We start from the raw sequence: 24,922 nt of genomic DNA on the forward strand, positions 1-24,922 counted from the left end.
TTATGTAGGATCCCATTCATAACTAATGCCCAAGAGCTACTGCACTATAGCTGTAGCGCTTAAGATGCTCCTATGCTGATGGAAAAGCATCTCCCTCTCTGAAAGACAGTAGCTTTGGTGATGGGAGAACACAGCACTGTCCACACAGGGGTGAGGCCGGTATAACTGGGTCACTTGGAGGGTGTGTATTTTTCACACCCTGGAGCAACATGGTTATATGATATGGGGGAGTAGGGCAGAAATGGCCTTAGGCAGAATCCCAGCAATGGGGGTTACTGCTCCTACCACCTACAGGATTGGTCTCCAAGCCTTGATAGCTAGGAAACACGCATGGCCCTCTCTTTGGGCCTATTTGTACTGCAGGTAGTATGCCTGTGCTCTGCCACAGATGGTCTCTGCCTTTAGATTGCTGGCTATGGGTAGGCCCTGATCTTAAAAAGCTGTGAGTGTTTCCATGGTGAAGGCACGGTAGAGGGGGTAGAGAGCCTGCCATACTTGCCCCGTCTCTCTCACCCTGCACTTTCACTGTGGCCTCCCTGCTTTCATCTTCCAGAGCCCTGCCTGTATCCAGCTGCCCAGATGCCCTGGTGCATTTTAGAAGAACGGCAGGGCCTGCAGTGATATTCAGACAGACTTGCAAGCAGATATTTAAAGTGTCTCCTGTGCAGCCCATGATATTAAAACACTGGTTAACAATTAAAATCACCCAGTCACGCTGCTTTTACTATGTTAGTAACTGACTGTAGTCCCCCCGCCGCCGCCGCATGGAGATAAAAGCTTCCCCTGCTAGCTGTTGACTCAGAATTAGGCAGCTTCTCTGTCACGGAAATGGAGCATTCCAGTGGCTGACAGCAAGAGAGAGTCCTTTGTGAAGCTGAGACCTGGTAGGAGCATTCAGTAGTAGGATTGGTTGGTTTCACTCTCCATAACCTGCATCTTCTCTCTCCTGCAGGTCGGTCCTGCAGGATCCCAGTTTGGAATCTTGGCCTGTCTCTTTGTGGAACTCTTCCAGAGCTGGCAGATCCTGGCACGTCCATGGAGGGCCTTCTTCAAGCTGTTGGCTGTGGTGCTCTTCCTCTTTGCCTTTGGCCTCTTGCCTTGGATTGATAATTTTGCCCACATTTCGGGATTCATCAGTGGCCTCTTCTTGTCCTTTGCCTTCCTGCCCTACATTAGCTTTGGGAAATTCGATTTATATCGGAAGCGATGCCAGATTATAGTGTTTCAGCTCATCTTCATTGGACTCTTCTCAGGACTCGTGATTCTGTTCTACTTCTATCCGATTAAGTGTGAATGGTGTGAGTTCCTCACCTGTATTCCATTCACAGACAAGTTCTGTGAGAAGTACGATCTAGATGCACAGCTCCACTGAATGGCGAAGACTGGCTTCTCGAGCAGGTCCTGGAGTTGGATTGTCTTTGCATTTTACTGTGCCAGTTCCACATGGACAAAACCTCTCATCCCGTGACACATCTAACCCTGACTACGGTTAATTTAAACTGTCTTGTCAGCACGTGGCAGACCCATTGTGCCTTATCTCAGAAGTCCTGCACATTTTCTGAAAACAGAACAATTGTGCCTTGTTCAATTTATTGAACCTTTTCTGCTGCCATATTTTTATTACACTACTTTAATACTACATTTTTAACCAGATTTGTTTACTACTGCTAAGGTGGTGATTAAATGGAAAAGTAGCGTTTTAGCTACTGTTAACTGTTCTGCACAGTCTATGGCTTTGTTTATTTACTTTATCTTACAACATGTTCAGCCTCAGCCACTGACTGCCATCACCAGCCAAGCAAGTTTATTTTTTTGATGTTGGCACAACTGATGGATTCTTTCAGGACTGAATTTAATTTCCTGTTTCTTCAGTTCTTACCTGTAGTTTATGAACACAAACCAAAACAGAACCAGGTAGTAGTAGAGGAATTAAGTGGAGCCCATCCTTTCTGACTAGGCTTCTCCTTTCCCAAAAGATTTCCCCAGTTCCCTTCTCCCAACACCATGGTCTCGCCTGCACAGTAAGACCCTGCATTCGAACTAGATGCTACACCAATGGCTTGGCCTCTAGATGTTCTAGCAAGGTGGCACAGCTGTGTGGGTAGTGAGTCAGGTGTTATAGGAACTGGATGCATTTTGACTGGTATAAGCTCTAATCCTAAACAGCTTCAAGCTCACGGTCATCCCCTCACACCATTTTTATTACCTTTATTTCAAACACCTACAGGCCAGCTTTCTGCAACACAGACCAGCTGCCTCATCTTGTTTACAGAGATCAGGTTCCCCTTCCAAGGCCATCACCTCCTGCTTGTCTTACCAAGGGAGCAGGCTCCTTGAGGTGGAGCAGGCTCCTTTGAGGTAGGGCAGGCCAAAAGCAAGGAAGGTCTTGGTTTTCCACACCGTCCAGTGCTCTGACTTTGTGCCCTCGCTGTAGGTGCTGGCTTCCTGCCTCCTTGTGCTCAAGATCTCATGCCACCATTTATGGCTTTTAGTTGATCCAATGCTCAATGCTTTCACCATAGCCACTTTTTAATCTCGCAGTAGCTCAGGATGAATACAGCATGTGTGAGGTCTGGACTGCTTCAGGGTCTGTTTCCTCCTGAAATCTGGTTAAGACAGCTGCATAAATTGTTAGGCATAACTAGAAATAAAGGATTAAAATCCTATAGTGCCATCAAGTTCTGGCAGGCAACGAGAGCTCCAATGAGCATCAGAGAGCCTTCAGAACAAGTTGGGGGCAGTGAAAGGCGGCACCACATCCAAACACTAACACACAAGAGACTCATCAGGTCCTGCCTTTGCACTTCTTTGAAAGATACTGAATCCACAGGCTAGTCCTGCTGCAGTAACTGCCTAGGGCGAGTCCTTTCCAGGCAGAGGGAGTGCTGTGTCAGGAGCTGCTATGAGTGAGTTAGAAATTAAGGTATTGCTATTGCCACCACTATTCCTGTAGGCCATGCTGGGCTGACACGTGACCCTGTACACCAGCTGTGTTTCATTTATGGTTTCCTCCCAGAGCCAAGCACCCACAATGCATCCAGGAAACAATTTTGTCACTACAGTTAGGCACCTACACAAGAAGCAGTGTAGATGCAGGGGGTGGATTCAGGTGCCTGACTTGTTAATCAACAGTGACAATTTTGGCCAGCCCAGTTTAAATGCCAGCCAGACACTAGAACCATTTCATAAACACAGAGTACAGTGTTACATTGTTGAAGATGTACATAGTTAAAAATGCATTCAGCTAGTAACTGCCCACCAGAGTTACCCTACTCTGGCATGGGACAACCCCCGTCAGAGGACCAAAGTCCCATCCCCACTGTGCCCCTGCTCCACTCTCACTCCTGCCCCTTCTCTGCTTCCCAGTGCCATGGAGAAGCCAAGTGAGAGGGTAGAGCAAGACAGAGAGAGTGTGTGTACTGCAGGATGACCCCCTGCTCCATGCCAGACCTAGCTATAGGCCACAAAGCCCCCAAACCAGTCTATAGACAGGACAGCTTCTGAGCACCCAGAAAACAGGTCTCCTTGAGGACAATCCCTTATTCATTGAGAAATCATAGCTAGTACAATTACATCTTTGGAATCCCTAGTTCTTCAATCAAGCTCCAGTCATCAAACTGGGTTTTCAGAAAAAGCATTTGAGATCGGTCTTGACATTAGTCAAGGCTGCTGTCCCGTAGTAGGCTAGAGCACAGCCCTAAGCAGCAAAGTTTGGGTAATATAAAAGTTTGTATCTGGGCATACAACTGCATAATTCTCTATTCAAGTATGACATCAAATCAAAATGAGGTCAGCTTTATAAAAAAAAAAAGTAAGTCTGAGCCCCAAGTGTGGATGGCAAAAACAAAAACCCACACAGCTAACATGGAGTGGGGGGGGACCCTTTCCCCAAAGACCCCCTATTTGGCCCACTAATCCTGCCTTGAATGCACCCATCTCCATGAGGCACAGACATTTCAAACAACTCAGCTTGCCCTGTGGAGTTTAGAGTACCGACAGTAAACACGTGCATCTTAAATGGTAGGCAACTCTTGACCTCAGCTGAACCAGAATGGCTGTACTACTATAATCTTGTCTCAAATACAGCTGCCTAGGAAATGTATATCAAGAACTATTTTTTTAAAATCATATCAGCATTAACCAAATGGGTGAGCTGCAAGAATAGTGAGCAAGTGCTGCTTCCACTCATTTCAGGTTGATTCAACTGTGTTCTTGCTGTTAGTATAAGCACTGAATATTAATCACTAACTATAAATTAAACAGTACTTAGTACCTGTAGAATGCTACTGGGGAAAGGTCACTCATCCCACAGGTATCCATAATAGCAGAAGTGCCTAATGACAAGGCATGTCTGCTCACTCCAGCCTACCTGACTCACACCTGGAAATGTAACAGGACAAGTGGCTGAATGTGACTGGGACACAGCAACAACTCTGGAGTGCTCCAGGAGCTGAGAGTTGCAGTGCTAGCCACCATAAGCACGAACACGCTTGTTCTAGATTCATGAAGATAAAGGGTTCCCGAAAGTGTGCATGAAACTTTAGGACGTACCTTACAGGTCACTTTCGCAGCTTCTTTATAAAGCAGACTTCATCCCGATTTCTGATTCCATACCTGCATGGAGAGTTACGCTGTTATAGTCATAGAAACAAACTCTTATATGCCCCAGCCCACAGACTCCTCCTCACCTGGGAGACACCATGCTTGAAGAGAATGACATGGACACCGTGTAGCTAGCAGGGCACCAATTAGTCATACCACAGCGAATTCTAACCTGTTTATCCAGCTTCCCAGCCCATCACTACAGTAACTCAGGACCTCCAGTCATGCATTAAGTGACATGACTAACATGTCACATGCACTCCATTCTTCTCGTCTCTTCCCCAGGAATCTTGCCTGCTCAGCACTGTTTGGGGAGGGAAAGGAGGGGCTGGAGCAAAGGCATTTCTTGCAACCACCAACCTGTATGCAGAAGTCAGACAAGCCTTCCCTCCCTCCCTCCCCTCCAGTCTGTGCACGGAGTTGCCAAGTTTCTTTGTTCAGTGTGTCCAGTGCCAGAGTGTGTGTAATAACTAGAGAATGCAACAGGTGCTCATGCTGCTCCCGCCTCCAGTTACTGAGTATGTGCATGGGGAGCTGAGATGGTTTGTAAACTACTTTGGTCCCCAGTGATATGCCACTGAGCAGGGCCAGGAGCCTGCACCTCTTCACTCCCTCCTCTGGTGATGTTACCACTCCCTTCTGCCTCACCACCAGAGCCACTCTCCCCCTCCCCCTCCCCCCAGGTTGTTCTTGGTCTGCTTCCTCTCCTCCTCTGATCCCAATGCCTCACTGCCAGTTCAACCATAACAAGAAAAAAAGCCCCAGACCTCTTTACCCATGGTTCCAGCCAATCTCTGCCCTCCCAGCGCCATCACAGCACACAAGTCCATTACTTCCCCAGGGAAAGTAATCCCCCTGGACCCCATGCCTCTCTTTCCCCAAGCCCAACTTCATCAGTGGGCATTTATGGTATTGTCAGGCTAACTTAAATAGCCCCTTAGAGCAGAGTGTTTGTCATGTTTATCTGGGAAGCCACACACACACACCTATGGTTGGTGTGCTGTAAATAGCAACTGCCTGGGGAAGACAGACCCTACTCTTGATGACTGTGACTAGGGAAATGGCTTTTCCCCCACCAGAAAGGGTTAGGGTGACTCATGGCTGCTCTGTTGAATTTCAAGGTTTGCTGACTTCAGAACATCAAGTCAATTGTTAGACACCCCCCTCCAGGAGTGTAAAATCTTGCACACTTAGCCAATGCCTACAGTACCACTTTTAGCACTAAAACTTTAGTTGTTCAGGGGTGTGGAAAAAAACAAAACAAAACAAAAAAACACCTTTCTGAGCAACAAAAGTCTTAGTGCTGAGAAGTGCCGGGATAGAGAATACTTCCCTGGGAACCAGGCTCTCAGAGAGCTTAACAGCCCTCATTTGAGGTAGTATTTTTTATCCCCAGGAGAGGTCTCCCCCAGTGATGAAGTGTGGCTGTCCTGCCCAGGCATACTGACACAGGGTGTGTAACGTCAATGATTATTAAAAATGTAAATGTTGGCCCTGGCAGTGGTGTATCAAGTGAAACTGAATCTGTCATGGCCAGTAGCAGAGCTGACCAACCTATGGAGAGAGTAATGAGTTCTCTTAGAAAGCCCTAACAGTTACCAAATTGCTTCTACTGAGGTTCCTTAGAAGACCAAGCCAGGAAAGGAGCCTTAATGATTTCAGCCCACTTTTGCGGGAACAGTCTGAACAAGAGTTTCTGGTCCAGCTAGAGCAGCTGTGGCCAACCTGCGGATCGCGAGCCACACGCGGCTCTTCCCCCCCCTTAAAGTGTGGCTTGTGAACCCTCCTCCATGGCTCGTGAAGCTGCCCCTGGAAACAGACCCTGGTTCCCTGAGCTCACCAGGAGCCGTCCGGCGCAGCGAAGCAAAGATGGCGCTGATATGGCCAAGAAGCCAACCTGAGGTTTTGTTTTTTTTTAAAAAGCAGTGTCTTTTTTTGTGACAACTTCCCCCCACCCCCTTTGCACTATATGCACAACTATTTTGGCTCTTTTCCTGTAATGGGTTGGCCACCCCTGGGCTAGAGGGATATAAGCAGTTTCTATTTTGTTTTTGTAACTAAAGAGAAAAGCCTCTCTAACTGTGCACATACTAGATTAGACTCAATAGACATGTTGGCCATGTACTGGAAAATCTCCCCCTCATATTGCTTTGTTGCAAGGGTTAGGCAAACCCCGTTTTAATGAGGCTGCTGGTCACAGGTTTCCCCAGGGAGGAAACACATGCCTGTGTTGAGGTCAGGGAGAGATGTGCAGGTAGGTCAGTGACCATAACACCGACCCTGGAGCACTCTATGAGGCAAGGCAGCCACACCTCTCAAGCTTTCCATTGGAAAATCTAACCAGAATCAAAAGGAAAAGATCAACCCTGTATGCACAAACATTTTACAAGCATATAATCGGACAACCCCCATCCAGCCAGGCCTCTATCTAGCCCCAATCGGCTCAGTGAAGAGAAAAATCCTGCCACTTACTCTCTCAACTTCTTTTTGTCATCTGTCATTTTCTCTCCAGCAAAGCTTAAGTGATATGTTCTCCATACATAGGTCCTGGAAAAGCAAAATTCCATGACTTAACGGAATGACTGAGCAGCATGGGCCTTCAGGCTCTTCCTGCCCCACATGTGCTTTACAAGGGTCTCTACCCTGCAGTGGTATCTCTTGATTTGATCGATCGATCGATCGCTCGCGCGCTCTCTCTCTCTCTCTCTCTCTCTCTCTCTCTCTCTCTCTCTCTCTCTCTCTCACACACACACACACACACACACACACACACACACACACACAAAGGGCACGATTGCGTGAGTGGCTACTTTACATGGTAGCGACAAGATGCATCAGATTGCCCATAGCACCCCCTTGTCTTTTCTGGGAGCCCCCCCACTCACCAGCTAATGTGCTGTCTGCCTCCTTCCCGCTCTTGCTTCAGCTGCACGTATCGCTGGATGGCCTTCTTCAGGTCCAGGACGCTGGCATTCTGTACCACTACCACAGCTAAAATGGAAGACACTGTCAACTAGCAGTAACCCAAGAGATGCATTCCGATAGGCAGAGCCCCACCCTGACCTGTTGGAAGTGGCACTTTAAGTGGAGCTGCATTGGGCAGAAGGGACAGCCAGCCCTCAGCACCACTGGGACCACACCATGCCTCCCCCAGCCAGCCATCAGCACCACCCTGGACTGCGGGGATAGGGGCAGTGATTAAAGGCCCGGGACTCCAGCTGCCACTGCAATAGCAATACTGCGGCAACAGTGGCACCAGAGCCCCAGGCGCTGTTAAATCACTGGGCCCCGGGAAACCTGTCCTCTTTGCTGCCCCACCTCCAGTCTGCAGCCTTGGCCTGGGCCAACAAGGGGAAGAGGTCTCCTTCCCAGAGCTTGCTCTGCCTCTGAGCTGAACTAATCCTGTTCCCCAATCAGCTGTTCATGGCTGGGGAAGGAGGGGTAGCAGCAGCTCTCTTCCTCTAGGAGCTCCATGAATCAGGATTCCTGGCACTCTGGGGCTATGTCTAGACTTTTCGCAATCAGGGCTTTTTTGTGCAAAACAAATCTGAGCTGTCTACACTGGCCCTTTTGCACAAAAGCTTTGCATAAAAGGACTTTTGCCAGAACGGGAGCAGCATAGTATTTCCGCAAGAAGCACTGATTTCTTACATGAGATCGTCAGTGTTCTTGCAGAAACTCAAGCGGCCAGTGTAGACAGCTGGGAAGTTTTTCCACAAAAGCGGCTGCTTTTGTGGAAAAACTTGCCAGTCTAGACACAGCTTGGGAGTCTTGAAGAGCCATGTGCTAGACCTGAAAGAGCCACATGCCGCTTGTGGGTAATGTGCTTAGGCTTAGTGCTGCACTAGATCAAGCGGCAAGAGAAAATATGGGAACTGAACCTCGGTCTCAATATCCTCCCCAGATCCTACCCAGCTTAAGCAGGGGCTGCCCATACCTGCCCTGTGCCAAGATCTTAACTGGCAGCAACTACCTACCTAGTTGACTTTCCCATTTATCCCCTGCTCACTCCAGCTTCTGACAGACGAATGCTTCAGAGCACGGACATGGCTGTGATTTGCAGGGGACACAATTCAACACCGTCCCTGCATGTGCCATTTAACATGACAACCGTGTACTTAGAGCATATATGTGATCTTAGAAGGTAAAGCTACACTGTAATGAAGACAGGCCGTTCTTGCGCAAGAACCCGCAGAGCAGCCTCACTGCCCGCCTGCTCTTGTGCGAGACTTACAGTACAGCGGCAGAAGATGGGGCTTCTTGTGCAAGAGCTACGCTCTTTTCTAACAAGCGTAAGCGCTCTCGCGCAAGAGGGTAGTGTGGACGCGCGGCAGGAGTTTCTTGTGCACGAAAGCCGGATGGCTAAAATGGCTCTCTTGCGCAAGAGAGCATCCACACTGCCAGGGATGCTCTTTCACAAAAGCACGTGGCAGTGTGGCCGTGTTCTTGTGCAAGAACCCGCCGGTGTAGAGACAGCCTAGGAGCGGATCTCAGAATCCCTGCTCCAGTTTGAGCCCACATGTCTATGCCGCAAGTTTTAGCCCCATAGCCCGAGTCCCGCCAGCCAGAGGGGATGGACTCAATGCTGCGGGCTTTCCAGAGCAGAGCGGCCCCCCAGCGGCTCCCAACACCACCCCGCACAGACGGCGCAGGCCAGTGCGGGGGACTCACGCATCACTTCTTCATCCGCCTTGCACACGCGCACAGTCATGGCCTGGCCGTACTCCAGCGCGATCTGCGAATTGATTTCCTCCACCGTGACCTGCCGGGAAGCGAAGGGCCGATGAAGCGCCCGGCGCCGGCAGGGCTCCTGCAGCCATGGGGGTCTGACCCCCTCCAAGGCTGTATCGCCCCGCCCCCACCCGCAGTCACGTGGGGCGCGAGCTCGGGACACGCCCCCTCCCCCCGTGCGACTCGTTAACGGTCAGTGCCGCGGGGCAGTCACGAGGCCGCGGGCGGGGCCGGGCGCGCGCCGCGCGGGCGGAGGGGAGGCGCTACCTGCACGGGCAGGTCGCAGAGCAGCGGGTCCTGCACGAGCCGGGCCAGCCCCTCCTGGAAGAGGTCGAGCACCTCGGCGTGCGCCAGCTCCTCCTCCTCGGGGCCCGACTCCGCCATCGCCGCCGGCAGGGCGGGGCTTCCTGTGACCCGCTCGGGGGAAGAGGCGGGGCCGCGCCGTGACCCGGAAGCAGAAATGCTGCTGTTCTGCCCGGCCTGCGGGAACGTGCTGGTGGCCGAGGAAGGCGCGAGGTGCCACCGCTTCGCCTGCACCACGTGTCCCTACGTGCGCAACGTCACGCGCAAGGTAACCCCCGCCCCCCCCTGCCACCTCGGTGGGCGGGGACTGACAGCCCCAACGGCCGACCTGCTGGGGCAGAGCAACCAATCAGAGCCTGGGCGGGGGTTGCCCTGAGGAGGCTGCTGGGGGCGGAGCTAATCGCTAGGAGGGTGGGGCTGATGTGGGCGGGGCTCCTGTCGTGCCTGAGCCCCGCCTACCAGGTGGGGGCTGGGCAGGCACTTCACAGCCTGTCCCCACAGGTGAGCAGCCGCAAGTACCCCAAGCTGAAGGAGGTGGACGATGTGCTGGGCGGCGCGGCGGCCTGGGAGAACGTGGACTCCACGGCGGGTGAGCGCCGGCCTCTGCGCTGCTCTCCGACTGGCCTGGGCCAGCAGCCGGCCCCGGGCCCCCTTCCAGGAGATCTGGCTCCAGCGACAGGCCACCTAGCCCATATCCTTAGAGCCCTGCCGCATCCATAGCCCCCACAACGAGCCGCAGACACCTGCACGTACCACCCCTCTGCGGATGCAGATACCCGCGGATTTGCAGGGTTCTAGATTAAAAAATTTGCATCCACATCCGCAGAAATGAGCTGCTGGTCTCCGCTTCCCCAGATACTTGCGGACATAAAGCAGGTATCCGCAGATTTGCAGGGCTCTACGTATCCTGTCCAATTACATAGCCAGCACCAGGTGCTTTGTAGGGAACAAATAGAACGTGTGGTTATCACGTGATGGATTTTGTCACCCATTCTCAGTTTCTGGCAGTCAAGCTAGAGCCATTCAGAGCATGGGGTTGTGTACCTGCTAGTTTTGCCTAATAGCCAATGATGGACTTCTCCTCCATGAACCTCTTTTGAAACCTTTTATGGTTTTGGCCTTCACAATATCCCCTGGCAGTGAGTCCCACAGGTTGTCTGTGTTTTGTGAAGAGACACTTCCTTCTGTTTGTTTTAAATCTGCTACCTGTTAACACAAGAACCTGGAGTCACCAAATAACATGTGAAGGAGGAAATATTTTCTTATTTACTTTCTGTATATCAGTCATCATTCTATAGACTTCTGTCACATCCTCTCTGTTATTTCTTTTCCAAGCTGAAATACCCCAGGCTATTTAATCTCTCTATAGAAGCTGAGTCATACCACGGATCATTTTTGCCGCCCTTTCCAATTTTGATCTATTTTTTTTGAGAGGGGGTGACCAGAATTGCACATATTATTCAAGGTGTGGTTGCACCATGGATTTATGTAGTGGTATTATATGTTTTGTCTTATTGCCTATCCCTTTCCTACTGGTTCCTAATATTGTCACCTCTTTTGATTGCTGCTGCACACTGAGCAGATATTTTTCAGAGAACTATCCACAATGACTCCATGGATAGTTAGTGTTGCCCTTGTATTTTAGAACCAGCTAGTCCCCAACATGCTAAATTCAGTGCCATTAGGGGGTGTTCTCAAGCACAGTGGCCTGAGGTTCTCATCTACCCCTGAAGGCCCTTTTAAGTTCTCTCATCATGTAAAAAGTGAGCCAGTGGACATTTGGAAATCTCTCTTGAATGGCTTGTGGAAGGCTGCATTCTAGTCCATCAGGTAGAGTGGCCCTCACAGTGAGCTCCCCTGGCAGAATGAAGAATTTGCTTTATTACCCTGGGAGCTGTACTCACTAGAGTTCTGGTTTCTTTTACAGAGCCATGTCCCAAGTGTGAGCATCCTCGCGCCTACTTCATGCAGATTCAGACCAGATCAGCTGATGAACCCATGACCACCTTCTACAAGTGTTGTAATGCCCAGTGTGGGCACAGGTGGAGGGACTGACTGGTTTCAGATTTAATTTCTTCAGTGTTGTTTTTGCTGTTTGTTTGAAAATTCCCCAGCTGAGTTGTATGATATATGGTAATGTGGAAATAAATATCCCTGGTTTCAGTTGTTGCATGAGTTTAAATTAACATTGACTGCTGCTAGTGCAGGCATTCACCATAATCTGATGGTCCAGGGTGAAGGTTATGCATATACTGCACATTTTCCTAATGGCACACACAGCAGAACAAAGAGCTGCCTCTGTTTAGAGCTGTGGTGTCTAACCAGTTCTGAATCAGTAGCCAGTATAGTGGTTGCTGCTATAGCAAACTAGCCCCTCAGCCAGCCAAATAGCCACATGTGGCTAGCGTATTGGATGCTATGGTGTAGGGTGGTGGGTCACCAGCGCCTCCTACAATGCAGAGGCTAGGTCACTTGCATCACCACGAAGTGTCCACCCAGCTCTTGTCTCTGTTGTACTCAAGAGTTGGGGGCACAGGATCCAGTAGAAGGTTGTAGGGAAAACAAGTACGTGTAGGCTTCCCGGCTCCCAAATAAAGAGGTAGAGGCCTGTATGCCTGCAGCTGGAGCAGCAGAATATTAGCCCCTTCTCCCCTTGATTTTCCATGTGCAGGTTTATGCACTAGTTGTGTGAGAGATTTCTGGTAGTAAAGGGCTCTTTAATCTTTGATATTGTGTTAAGTAGATTCTGATCAATGTTACCAATGCAAAAGCCTTTTGGTGAAGAGATCTCTGATTATATAAAACACTATAGTATCTCCCGTGACTTGGAGAAATCAAATCCAGGTACTGAAGTTTGAATACAAAGCCATATCCTAAACTGACAGTTTCCCACCTCTAGTAGGTGCTGGGATTGTTTGAAGATTTATCATACATGACCCTATAATATTCATGTTTGCTTTACAATGGGCCTGAAGTAATTCCCAAGCAGAAATAAAAATTTATTTAACAAAACATTACAAAATGACAGAACACAAGTTACGGGGGACACCAGAAGTTTCACCTCCATTAGCATTCACCAATAAAGGATGGCCAAGCTGGCATGACGCACCATGCCATCTCTTATAAATGGATCATCTGCACCCATTTATTCCAGTTGACTTCGTATGGGAATACTCTGCCCATTCTCAGAGCACAGTCTATGGTGGGCTCATAAAATACTGTTAGAGTCTCACTCAGTTTGGAGTCAGTTAGCTCTTCAGCAACAGGCCGAGAGAAAAGAGAGACTGACAAGGGCTTTTTCATGAAGAATCTTCTGATGCAACCAAGTGCTTCCAGCCCCTGTTGAAAAATTGACATGTTTTTCACTTAAGAAGTTATGTAGAAATGCAAAAACCCAGTAAGACTGTTCCGTGAGACATGCTTCATGCTTTGTTTCTCCACCTACTCTAGAGCGTGATAACAATACAAGTAAACAGCCTCGGCTCCATGAGACAGCAACTTTGCTATAGATTACAGCAATATAACTAAAACAGGAATGCGAGTCCACACAGCTGAGTATGCCCCCATTTAAGCTACTCTGCTTGTGAATCATTTTATCAATATCGTTGTGACAGGGCGCCTGCCCTGCACTGGCACTTTAAGACCAGGACTCAAGCCCTGAGCTAGGGCTGGGAACAAAAAGGTCAGCTGAAGCTGTTCAGGCTAGGGAGAGCCCGGCTGGCAGCTACTTAAGTGAAGCCCAGTTTGCCTGGAGGGGCCAGCTGAAGCTGTTGGGCTAATGAGAGCCCAGCTGACAGCTATAAATAGAGAAGCACAGTTTGCTTAGGAGGGAGCCACTGGAGGACTGAAAGTGAAGGAAGCAGGAGCTCCTAGGAGGGAGACAAGCTGGGTATAGCCAGCCAGCCAGCAAGGGCTGGGAGAGGGCCAGCCAAGACTCCCCCTGACAAGGGGCTGGAGACAAAACCCAGGTTTGGAGTCGGATCGTGATGCCGACTAGGTAAGCAGGGCACTTGAGACAACCCCGATGCCAATGTTGAGCAACCCATAGAGACTGTAACTTGCCCTGAGACGGGCTAGATGAGGACAGTCAGGGGGCACTGAGGCATGGTGGGGGCTTGCACCCTGACAATCATGTTGCATTGTGTGGGGAAAAGCAGTTTGCACTCTGGGTGGGTATCCCAGCAGGGGCTGATGGCCACTACTAGGCTCTATGCATTCTGGGCCAGCCTGGGGCATAATTATGGTAATGGCCTTGGGACCCTTGAACTTACAACAAAAGCAAGTTGCAAATGCAGAAAGTCAAGGGGGTCACTGGCATTTGAACTGAAAGGGAATATCCAGCCAGCCATCTGGAGCAGCACCCTGGAGTAAGCAGACATTTCAGGAGTGGATAATATAGCATGGGGCAGCATTGGGAGGGCTAACTGACAGATCTCTCAAACTGGTGATGCATCCCTGTGATATTTACACCACTGTAACTCACTGAATTAGAGTAACAAGTCAATTCCATACATCACAGAAATGTAGCACTGGAAGGGGGACCCTGAGAGCATTAATCCAGTTACCTGCACACTGCGGCAGGATTATATAGACCATCCCCAACAGGTGTTTGTCTAACCTGTTCTTAAAAACCTCCAATGACAGATCCCCCAACCTCCCTAAATGATGTGTTCCAGTGCCGGATCATCCTGACAGTCAGCAAGTTTTTCCTAATATCTAACCTAATTCTCCCTTGCTGTAATTTAAGCCCATTGCCTCTTGTCCTTTCCTCAGTGGTCCCGCTGCTCCTTACATCAACCTTTAACATACTTGTCTCCCTCAGTCTTGTCTTTTCCAGGTTAAACAAACTGCTTAGACTGTACGAAGGGCCAAACCTCTAAACCTCGGGTGACACTTGAAAGTGGCTTAGAAAGCAATCCTTGTTCTGCAGTTGCCGCCCAGCACCACAATAATTCAAAGAGCAGGCACTGGGAAGACACATTTCCTCCCAACCCCACCAACCGGCAAGCCACAGCCCAGGCCTAGATGAACCTGTTCAAGTGAGGAGAAGGGAACAGTCTGCAGGACCATTCACAGTTGTCGGCTTCTCTCCTGAGACTCCCGACAAGGGAGTGTGTTACTGTGCTGTGGGCAGGTGAGACCCTTTAGTATCACTCCAATGGGACAGTCACACTAAACCTAAGAGGCTGAACAGAACATTCAGCATTGCATGACAAACGTACCTGTAATATCTCCAAGACAGAAACAGGCTGAAGAACCCCCACATAATGTTGCATCAAGGTGTTTTCTGTTATGCCAGGCTTGGTCATGATGTGATAGAGCACAGCTTCCATCATTCCCTTACACACTGGCTTATTCAGCGTCCCGTCCACGATTCGCCAGGGCCTCCCAATGAAACAGACCTTCTCACAGGCTCTGCGGAGAGACAGCACACTCCCCTTAGTTGCAATTTAAAAAATGAAAAATGCAAATATCTTGCCACAAAGGCGTCTCTTCCCTTCTCCTTACATTAGTAAAGCACCCACATCAAAAGGAAAAATACAGACGTTCACATTCATCATCCTTCTGTAATTCTGTGCAAATACACTGGGCTGCAGATCCTGTTCTTGACAGTTTGCTGGCAAGCGACTGTTTTTAATTTGGGTGGTTTGACCCCAGGAGAGAACTGAGTAAATAAATCTGAGCGCACTCCCTATTCAAATTGGATGGGGGGTAGGGAAGGTCTGTTTTCAGCAAGAGGCTTTTGTTTCACATCATGGTCTCTGAACAGCAACACGGGGAATGCCCAGGACATAACGTGAGCAGTAGATCACTCAGTTGCACTCCCTGAATAAGCTGGGAAAGGCAGCTAGCCAGTGAACAGAACCCATCTCAGTGCCCATCAGGAAAGCAGAAGTGCCCAGCTGATGCACTGGTCTATTCCTGCCACATGCACTGGCAAATTCTGGGACGAGCAGTGGGAGATACGGTTAGTGTCAAGTGTTACTGGGGCAGGGAAAAAGACAAGTCCCTCATCCCCCACAATATGTAGCCAGCTCAAAAGCAGGCTAAAAAGGCAAAGAAAGAAGAGATGTGTCCCTTCGCCGGCACACATACCTTCCCAGGTACCAACAGTCCTCAACTGCCCTCACCCCACTAGCCCAGCCTCCAGCTCTTCACCCATCTCTGCAAGGAAGCTGAGCTGACAATATACAACTCTGTAGCACATTAACTATTACAGGAATAGTGAAAAAACCCCACCAGAAACCCTACTGACCGATTGCTCATTTCACATGATTTTTAATTCAATACAATCTGCATTTCTGATGTACCTGGATCTGCTGCCAAAACCAGGGGGCCAGATTCTCACACAAGGCCTTGGCCATAGTGTGCACTTCATGTGTGTCCAAAAATGATGCCTGCTTTCACCCCAGTTCAAGGAAAGAGCTCTTTAATGCCCTAGAAGGCTACACAAGGCCCCTCTCTGCATTGTGCGTCAACATCACAGATCAACTGAGGCGCCGAGTCCTTTGATTTAATGTCTTGGAAGTGATGGCCAGGTTCTTGACTAGAATCTACCACTCCAGTATTGTGCTATTCCTATTCTCTAAACCCTCATTTGCAGAACAGGGGTTTACGAGCATTAGGATTATTTGAGTGTGGGGCGAAGACTAGAGGGTTATTTCTGTTTCTTTTGGTGTTTGGCATTCGTTGGGCTTTTCAGAAGTGCCCGTGTGCCAGAGACATTTGGAATGGCAGGAGTCTGAGGTGATGAGGAGAAGGCAAGATAGTGTATCCTAGTCTCCAGAGTCCTTCCATGCACTTACCAAGGAATTGGTGACATCTGCACTAGTGTCAGTTGAGCACTTACTATCAAAGCAGCTGTCCACTGAAATGGAGTTATTTTGCTAGTATATTGTATTATATATGCAATCTATTAGAAAAATATTATATATAAGCATTACATGCTTATTATTTAATTTTCTACAGACATTACTCACCTTTCCCGTGCTTCCTGGGATAGATTCGTCATGGAATCTTCTGAAGAAAAATCAGAACACATGTAATGAGCACTATTAAAAAAAGACATCCAGATTTTATACTAACTGTCAGAAACCACTGTTAAAGAAAAAGCAGTAAGAGAAGTGTGTTTTTGGCTGTAGCACATAGGTATGAGGTTTGGGACTAGTGAATTTACAGGAACAAGTTTAAAGCTGGCTTACTAGTCTATATCCCAGATGAATAAAACCCCTGCGCACCTTTGCAGATTTCATCCTGATGGTGAGATGCATCTTCAGGAGACATGTTCAAAGCTGTATCTTTCATTGTATGTTCAAAGCTAGATATCTGCTTTTCCTCTTCATTAGCGGCAACACTATCATCTACTGCAGTCCCTTGCTCTTTGAAAGTGGCTTTATCTTGTTCTTGATCAGTGACAGATTCTGGTGCTTGCGCAGGGTGGTATCCTGTCTTCTCTTTGAAAGGACCTGTTCCTTCATGTGCAATTAACTCCTCTTTCACCTGCATGGGCTCAGTTAAACTTGCTGCTTCTGAACAGCTCTTCACGTCCTGAGGTGAATCGGTGCCATCTTGAAGCTCACCATGTAGAGTCTTCAATTTTTTTCTTGAGGGTCCTTCATCACTGACAACAGGTCTTATGGCTTTTCCAGGCTCTCTCTCCTCCCTCGAAGACTCCAACTCTTTCTCTGGCCCTGGTTGCTGAGAGGCCTGCAGCAAATCAAAGTGAGTGATGGAGTCTTCATCCTGCAGATCAGCACCACCACTTTTGTTCTTCAGACACACTGAATGCAAGAGCCAGTGCGTGGCAAATGTCATTGCAACCAGTCGGATGGTGTTCCCTCCCACTTCTAACACCTCTTCTAGCTTGAGGAGGTCCTGAAAAAGAAACAGGTTTAATCTTTACATGGGGAATACCAGTATAAAGAAACATTCAAAACCTCACAGAATTCCCATTATTGCAACCCATAGCTAGAGTGCCTTGCCAAACCCTGTCCCTTGTCAGGTTTCCTGTCCTACAGACTTAAAAGGATAGTCTCCAAGCTTAAACTGCTCTGAAACTACAGCAGAGATACTGAAATATTCCTGTGCACTTTAGAGACTGAGCATGGTGCCTCCGTGAAGGCTGCAGTCACTCAGTCTAGACAGTGCTTGGTCCTGCCACGAGGGCAGGGGACTGGACTCGATGACCTCTCGAAGTCCCTTCCAGTTCTCTGATTCTCTGATTCAATCCAACTTTTTCATTTACTGACACTATATTTTCTGATCTTCAGGGAGACAGACACTGAAGACGCACTAGATGAGATTACCACTGGCTGAAGCCTGGGAATTTCACTACTATGTGTAATCACTTCGAGGGAGCAATTCTGTTCATGCTTGTATCATGTAGATTAGATTCCCTTCCTATTCAAAAAGAATGCTATGGAGTTCAGATATATACTGGTGACGGAGACAGAAACCAACCTGAATATACTGCTGTAAACTCCTGGTGCGCTCAGTGTCAGCTTCTTCATAGCAGTGGAATTGTTTACCCAGCTCTGTCTTGTCAATCCCGAAGTAGGAGGATGCTTCAATGGCATTACGAATCTCCAGGGCGGCAGACACATCTTTAGCATTATACCCGTAATACTCCGTACACCGGAGGAGAAACTGATCTGCGTCGTATGTGGCTTCCTGGACTTTGAGCAGCCTGGTAAAAGCGTTAGGGAGGCAGGAGATTCCGACAGCCAGGTCATCAACTACGGAAGGAACTGCAAAGTAAAGCAGAACGAGTGTCCTAGCCTTGGTGAAAACAGGATCTTCCTGTACTAATGTTACCATACATTGGACGACAGAAAGATCAAAAATCTTTCCAGGCTCCTCTGCCAGGAAATCTTTTCTTAAGAGTCGTCAGTTAAAAGTATAGCTCAATGTTTCGTATTCACCCCTGCAAATTCCCTTTTTCTATGTGCCCCCCACCCTTGTGTATGAAATGGACTGCAGAAAAGCAACCAACTTTGATGGCTTACAAAGGCTCTAACCCCAGGCAAGTATGAAATAATAGCGAAGGAGAGATTGGACTCTTGCCGTGTCTGTCTCTAGCTCTGGGTTGCTTAGGGAATCGTGTAAATGAACAGATTTAAAGTGTTCTGCTATGGTTTTGGATTGCAGCTGGAGAGCCTAGGGCAAAATGGCAGATTCTGGAGAAGTGACTCCTTTGATAGGAATGAGTGAAAAAGGCCAATGCAAAGTAGAAAATTACTGGCCAAGTCTGATAAAGAATATGGAATGGAAGATCACACAATACTATTAACTCACAGACATTTCCCCTTCCCCACCTCTAATATCATTAACTCACTGGCATTCACCTTCCTCCCCCCCCCCCACATCCTCCTTCTGTTCTGTATTGTGATTTGTCCTTTTCATGTGTGTTCCTTTTTTTTAAATTGTATCCTTTGATATATATGGTTGTGACTGTTTTCTTCCATTATTTGATCTGAGGAAGTGGGTCTGGCCCACGAAAGCTCATCATCTAATAAACCATCTTGTTAGTCTTTAAAGTGCTACATTGTCCTGCATTTTGCTTCAGCTACCCCAGACTAACACGGCTACATCTCTACAACCACACAGACACCAGAAAAACTGGGCAGGGTGAGTAGGCTTTTCCAAGTGGGTTTTGTCTTTATAAAAGGCTCTTTATCAGTCAGCTCCAACTACACACAGTTTTCAAGTGACTTTTCTGGTCCAGGAAGCTTGGGGAGGTGGTAGCGAGGGAGGGAGATCTGACACCATTCCTAACTGATTCTTCGATCCCACCTTCATTATTCTGGTGTTAATAGATAGCCTGTACACCTTGCCTTATGGGGCACTATGATGCAACACTGCTCTCCGATGCCCAAAGTCAGGTGGCCAAGGGGAACAGTTAGGTGCTGCAACGAGCTGGCAAGCTGACTAAGCCATACAGGGGATGTGTGGTAACTACATCAGGGACCAAGCTTTTCGGACAGATGCGACAGATGTGAATGGCATCGGCAGGGACAGCAGCAGACCTTCCATTACTAACCACAGAGTCCTTTCTGGATACCTCTGTCCTGAGCAAAGACCACCCCCACTCTTGAGGTTAAGGCACTGGACCAGCTCTGGTAGAGCTGGGAACTGAATCCACATCCTCCAATGCCCTGTGCAATCTAGGGGAAAACTGCCCCCTCTGCCCCAGTTCCCTGGTGGTAAAATGGAGACAGACACAGGTTCCCCTCTCCCACTTGTGGTCTGCCTTCCCTGTTCAGCTTGTCTCCTGTTCTGGGCTTGCACAGCACTGGGCACAATGAGCTTGGCTGCAGCTTTGGGAACACTAAACTATAAGATAGGTCTCAGTAATTTGAGTTCTGAATATTATTCTTCAACATTTCTATTGCAACCGTGTCTAAAGGCCGCAGCCAGAGCAGGCACTGTTGTGTTAGGCACTGTCTAAAACACTGCTGGGGAATCTCAGGCCTGGGGGCCGCATGTATCCCCCGGCTTGCCTGGATCCAGCCTGAAGCTCAGGGATCCCCAACCTTGGGGAGCTCGTGCTGGTGCTCCAGTCCCCTGCCACCCACCCACAGGGCTGGAGCACATAAAATCTACTAGCCTGGCCCCCCAGACTCTGGTGTGGGAGGGGAATGCAAGGAGTGTCTTTTTCCTTCTCAGTCAGGGGCTTCTCACATGTGTGTGGCCCCCAACCGATTTTTCTGTGGGTCAGCTGCCCCGACCCAAAAAAGGTTCCCTGCCCCTGGTCTAAAATATAAAGTAAGTGAGAGTCTCTGCCCCAAAGAGGCTTTCTTCTAACAAGAGGAAACTCAGAGGTAGCACAAAAGAGGTTTGCAATTATGAAATAGACAGACAGACTGCTCCCCAGTGAAAGGCTCACCGAGTAGCAAGCATATTTGGTACTTGGATTAATGATCGCACATGAAGTGGATACACACAAGGAAGTAGGGATGTAAGTGACTAGTCGACTTTGACTACCAGATAACCCTAGGCTTATCAGGTAGTTGAGTCACTACTCAACTAGTCGTTTCACCCCCTCACCTCCCTTGTTGCCTCTGGATCAGAAACACCAAGGTGGGGGAGCGGGAGCCAGCTTAAAAGCCTGTTCTCCATCTCTGGGGGGCTGAGGCAGAGGAAATGACACAAGCAGTGACCAAAGCAGTCCCTGCTCTCACTGTTCCAGATGCTGCCCCTCTCCCATTGAAATGTACAATAGCCACCCGGCTCTTGTACATTTCAAAGGAAGAGGCTCATGCGATTGGGGTCTGAAGCAGTCGCCGTTTGTGCAGGCTCCCAACGGCTGCGTCTCTTGCACAGGTTCCCCACTGTGCCCCTTCCTTTGAAATGTACAACAGCAGCAGCAGTTGGGGCCCTGCATGAGCAGGGACTGCTTCTGTCCCCATTCACGCAGGTTCCACGCTACACCTGTTTCTCTGAAATGTACAGGAGCCATGGGCGGCACTCGTATGTTTCAAAGGGAGAGGCACAGCTGTTGCAGGAGAGCTTTGGTCCCCACTGCACCTCTTCCTTTGAAATGTACAAGAGCCGCTGGCAGCTCTTGTACATTTCAAAGGCAGAGGAGCAGCGGGATAGCAAGTGCCCCCTTATTGACTAATTGAATCAAAATTTAACATCCCTACGAGGAAGCTGATCAAAGTCAGGTGCATAATAAAACCACAATATTTGGTAAGTATAAAAGGAGATGACAATTGTGTATTAAAACACTGCCTCCGCTCCCCTGAGTTTGCAAGCACATAGTGACACCCATTCCAATTGGCTTTTCTTGTTTACACACATACAGAAACTAACCTTGGGAACTGAGCCTTCCTGGCATTGGGACACATCTCAGCTTGAGTTTCACTTGGCAAGAATTGACCACAATATTGTCGTTGGGGTTCAAATTGCGTGTGCTGACGATTCCTGGTGCGCAATATCCTCTCATGAGTAAGTAATTGGTATGAGATGCTTGACGAGCTTTTACCTCTATTTTCCGTTTGTTTCCAGAGTTCTCATCCAAGTCATCATCGTCGTCATCGTCATCCTCAAGACCATCTTTTCCCAAACTGCAGGAGAAGGGCTGTTAATCTTTTGCCACTTTCTTCCAAAACCAGAGACTTTTTTCCCCCAATAGTTATTTAATTTCAACTAAATCAATTCAAAATATTGATCATGATGAACACACAACACCACAGTAATGCAACATTCCAGCTGTGGGATTTTAACCCCAATCAAGACATTCACAAATCAGATTGCTGATCTAGTCAAATATATGTATTGCAATGAGCTCTTTCATTATATAACACCAAGAAAGATCACATTCTGCTCCACACTCCAGTATGTTAGTCATTCCGCAAGAAGGCTTGGAAGAGAGAACTCCCTTTTCTGTGAGTGTTTAATCTGGAAGCAGCTAAATGCATCAGTTCCAACTACTGAACACATCAGCTACATAATGGAGCGCTGCGAGGCCACCCTCTGGATCTGGATCTGATTTTGTGTCCATCACTCCCTTAGTTGCTTTACTGTCAATTTTTATATATATTCATAAAAATATACAATTATATTTTTGCATCCCATATTCAGGACATATAATTATATAGATGTACACTGTATACTACTATTTTAATTAGAAACACTTAATGGCATATCTTGCCTTTCCACAAATGGCCTGGGCGTCTCATAACAATGGAGTGACCAAATAGGCATTATTTCTTAGGTGTCCAATCATTTGGTACCACAGCAAGTGCACCGGGTAAATATCAGGCAGACAATTTTTTTTTTCCATACATTACATCAACATCCAGCAGAGTTGAAACCCACATAGGAAAAGTAACAAAAAACACCAATATTTCCTTGAGAGTGTCAGGCTGGTACAATGGTGAGGAGTATGTGCAACTGGCACAGCGAGGCTATTTTGCCCTGTTCATCTCTGAACACAGTGATCAAGTCTATCTTAAGCACTGTGTTCCCTCAGGATAACATGGACATTAACACACACCACTGGTCAGATGAAAGACTCACAAGTGCTGTTAAATCTTTGCGATGATCCCTGAAAACATCCAACAGTGCCACTCCAAAGCACATGCTGAAATGCAGAGCAGAATGTTCCCATATCTGTTGTCAATTTCATTTGGCACGTTATACACATCCCTTATTTGGATCAGAGCATCAGTGTTTACCTTTTGATGACTTCATTCTCCACCATCGTGCTGTCTACCACAACTATTTGCTCAGGGATCCTTACATCCACTGAAATAAGACCCAGGGAGAACAGGGAAAGAACTGCGATACATTGACCTCCTGGGCCGTCCATTGGAAAAGCTAGCATGCCTGATGAATCTTTGGCTTCTTGATCCTTGAATGAAAAGTTATCTGGCTCATCTGATTTTCCAGCTTCCTTGAGCTTCTCTAGGAATTGGAAGGATTCGGTACAAATTGTACTGGGAAACCGCCATATGAAGACTCTGGACACAAAAACAACCGAATGACGACATACAGGGTGGAAATTCCCACAGAGCAGCAGCAAAAACCACCAAATGGAATGCAACAGTCTACGTTCCAGTGTGTAGCAAAGCATCCCAGTGCAAAGTAAACCCTCCATTGGCCTGAAAGCTCTCACCCTCCCCTTCCTCAATGCAGTTTCTCCAAGCCTGGAGGCAAACAGGCTTGGTTCCATACAGTTCTCTGCTCTTCCGCTGCCATTGCAGCTATTCTAAACCTAAGCCTGGAGACGAACTAACGGTGCACATTTAAAACACCTTTACACCCTCAGCTACTGCTGTGTGCTCATTGGCGATAACAGAGGTTCTGGTCCCTAGCTTCTAGTTCCTCATTGTTTCTAGTTCCTCTTTAAGTAACAGAGTTATAAATTTTATCCTCTATGCAAACCATGTTTGGGTACATTACTGCGTTAGGTCTGTACAGGACAGTGGACACTCACCTGTAGTAGCTTTGAGATAGTTGATATGACATAGGCACAAAGGGCAATGCCCGGCTTTTCTTTGGACCTAGGGTATGATTAACCCGACGGCGATTGACCAAACTTCTCTTCTGACATTCTAAAAAAGCCTTCACAAGAACGTCATCCCTGTACTCACGGTACAGTCGAAAAGTCTGCAACACATAGTTTAAGAATCAGATTAACAGTAGGGATACATTAAAAAAATCCACATATTGTAGCCCAAACCAGAAACTCTCCAGCTCTGTAGAGCAATGTTACATCCAAATCAGGATAGTGACTCAAGGTATGATAGACAAAAAGCAAATTCATCCTTGTCTGTCCAGAAGCTATTGTGAGGGAGGCACTATAAATAGGACAGCCAACACTGTGATATTGGAGTAAGCTTCATGGGTAATCTCAGCAACTGGGCTCAAATTCCAAGCATCGACTTTCTATTTAGTGTTTTTTTTCCCAGAGATTTAGTCGCTACCACATAAAATATTTTTTGTATGAGATATGCTATATATGAAGAAATGTACACCCAAATGTAACAAAATTTCACTTGTTTGGTCAAGAAGCCAAACAAATTTCATTTAATTTAGAAGGCAGCTTCCTGGGAAGAACCAGGAAACCATTTATTTGAAATCAATAGTCCGTATAAGCAAGTCTATAGGAGTTTATAAATTATCAGTTACATTTTGAGCATGAAACCACAAATCAGAAATTACAGTTGAATGTAGGTGTAACAATATGGCTTTCCTGTAGCTATGCTGGAAGGCCTGTGGTAGGCCTGAACCAAAGCCTCCTTCTGCAGCCAGACTGAAGAGCAGCAGCCATTAGTTGTAAGGCCTGGAGTCACATACTCACAGTTCCATCTAAATTGTATTAAAAAAGTGTCACACCAAGAGAAGGGGGAAGAGCTGACTGGAAGACTCACCTCCAAGACACAGCCTAAGACCAGAGAGACTGATATTGCCTAGCCAACAGGGGAAGTCTGCCTGCACCCGGATTGGTGAGTGTGACACTGTGTGCTTAGCATGTGTATTCTGCTTGTTTGGGAATTGTCAATAAATAGAGGATAAAGATATCACTGTATGAGGCTCTTTCAGTGGCTAAAGATTCTGCAAAACCTGCAGAAAGATGTGCCCTGAGCCCTAGGAACTGGGTAAATGTGTGTGTGTAAATTAACAGGATTGCACCTGGAGCCCTAGGAACTGGGTAAAGGTGTGTGTCCCTACAGAGTGGAAGGGATAGAGAAATTTGTGCGGATAACATAGGTTAATGACATACATACACATTTATATTTGCATTTACAGGGTTTCCTAGGAACCAAAAATCAGTAAA

At 47.7% G+C, this 24,922-nt stretch overlaps 4 protein-coding genes across 15 annotated transcripts in view; 2 read left to right on the forward strand and 2 right to left on the reverse strand.

Annotated features, from left to right (window-relative positions):
* RHBDF1 (rhomboid 5 homolog 1) overlaps nt 1-1,718 on the forward strand; it is a 103,835-nt gene extending 102,117 nt beyond the window's left edge. For 5 of the 6 annotated variants that reach the window (XM_075899185.1, XM_075899187.1, XM_075899184.1 and 2 more), the window contains one exon: nt 953-1,718. In XM_075899185.1, the coding sequence (XP_075755300.1) occupies nt 953-1,372 (420 nt within the window). In that variant the 3' untranslated portion in view covers nt 1,373-1,718. The remainder of the gene's footprint in view (nt 1-952) is intronic. The other variant, XM_075899190.1, reaches the window with a different exon arrangement.
* The window catches only part of SNRNP25 (small nuclear ribonucleoprotein U11/U12 subunit 25), a 60,638-nt gene extending 50,904 nt beyond the window's left edge, over nt 1-9,734 (reverse strand). For 2 of the 6 annotated variants that reach the window (XM_006124547.4, XM_025185386.2), the window contains exons 1-5: nt 9,601-9,734; nt 9,274-9,364; nt 7,488-7,593; nt 7,075-7,149; nt 4,552-4,614 (exon numbers count right to left, since the gene is read on the reverse strand). In XM_006124547.4, the coding sequence (XP_006124609.2) occupies nt 4,560-4,614; nt 7,075-7,149; nt 7,488-7,593; nt 9,274-9,364; nt 9,601-9,717 (444 nt within the window). In that variant the 5' untranslated portion in view covers nt 9,718-9,734 and the 3' untranslated portion in view covers nt 4,552-4,559. Of the gene's footprint in view, nt 1-1,782; nt 1,880-2,193; nt 2,642-4,551; nt 4,615-7,074; nt 7,150-7,487; nt 7,594-9,273; nt 9,365-9,600 lie in introns of those variants that run through there. The other 4 variants (XM_006124546.4, XM_006124545.4, XM_006124548.4 and 1 more) reach the window with 4 other exon arrangements.
* A 36-nt stretch (nt 9,735-9,770) lies between these two features.
* Nucleotides 9,771-11,799, forward strand: POLR3K (RNA polymerase III subunit K). The gene is made up of 3 exons (XM_006124543.3): nt 9,771-9,904; nt 10,138-10,225; nt 11,564-11,799. The coding sequence occupies exons 1-3, from the start codon at nt 9,794-9,796 to the stop codon at nt 11,689-11,691; spliced, it is 327 nt and encodes a 108-aa protein (XP_006124605.1). The 5' UTR covers nt 9,771-9,793; the 3' UTR covers nt 11,692-11,799.
* Nucleotides 11,800-12,605: 806 nt separating this feature from the next.
* GTF3C1 (general transcription factor IIIC subunit 1) overlaps nt 12,606-24,922 on the reverse strand; it is a 74,846-nt gene continuing 62,529 nt past the window's right edge. For both annotated transcript variants that reach the window (XM_075899171.1, XM_075899172.1), the window contains 8 exons: nt 23,579-23,751; nt 22,818-23,102; nt 21,451-21,704; nt 18,097-18,383; nt 16,875-17,511; nt 16,617-16,656; nt 14,859-15,051; nt 12,606-12,975 (listed from right to left, as the gene is read on the reverse strand). In XM_075899171.1, coding sequence (XP_075755286.1) covers nt 12,757-12,975; nt 14,859-15,051; nt 16,617-16,656; nt 16,875-17,511; nt 18,097-18,383; nt 21,451-21,704; nt 22,818-23,102; nt 23,579-23,751 — 2,088 coding nt within the window. In that variant the 3' untranslated portion in view covers nt 12,606-12,756. The remainder of the gene's footprint in view (nt 12,976-14,858; nt 15,052-16,616; nt 16,657-16,874; nt 17,512-18,096; nt 18,384-21,450; nt 21,705-22,817; nt 23,103-23,578; nt 23,752-24,922) is intronic.

The sequence above is a fragment of the Pelodiscus sinensis genome, chromosome 16 (genome assembly GCF_049634645.1).
Source record: "Pelodiscus sinensis isolate JC-2024 chromosome 16, ASM4963464v1, whole genome shotgun sequence".
NCBI classification, from domain to species: Eukaryota; Metazoa; Chordata; order Testudines; family Trionychidae; genus Pelodiscus; species Pelodiscus sinensis.

What these genes read in the sequence shown, in the direction of transcription:
- POLR3K (XM_006124543.3), top strand. Translation starts at nt 9,794, where the DNA reads ATGCTGCTGTTCTGCCCGGCCTGCGGGAACGTGCTGGTGGCCGAGGAA. An exon ending in TGCGCAACGTCACGCGCAAG is followed by an intron (nt 9,905 to 10,137) that starts GTAACCCCCGCC and finishes CTGTCCCCACAG; the next exon opens with GTGAGCAGCCGCAAGTACCC. An exon ending in GAACGTGGACTCCACGGCGG is followed by an intron (nt 10,226 to 11,563) that starts GTGAGCGCCGGC and finishes TTTCTTTTACAG; the next exon opens with AGCCATGTCCCAAGTGTGAG.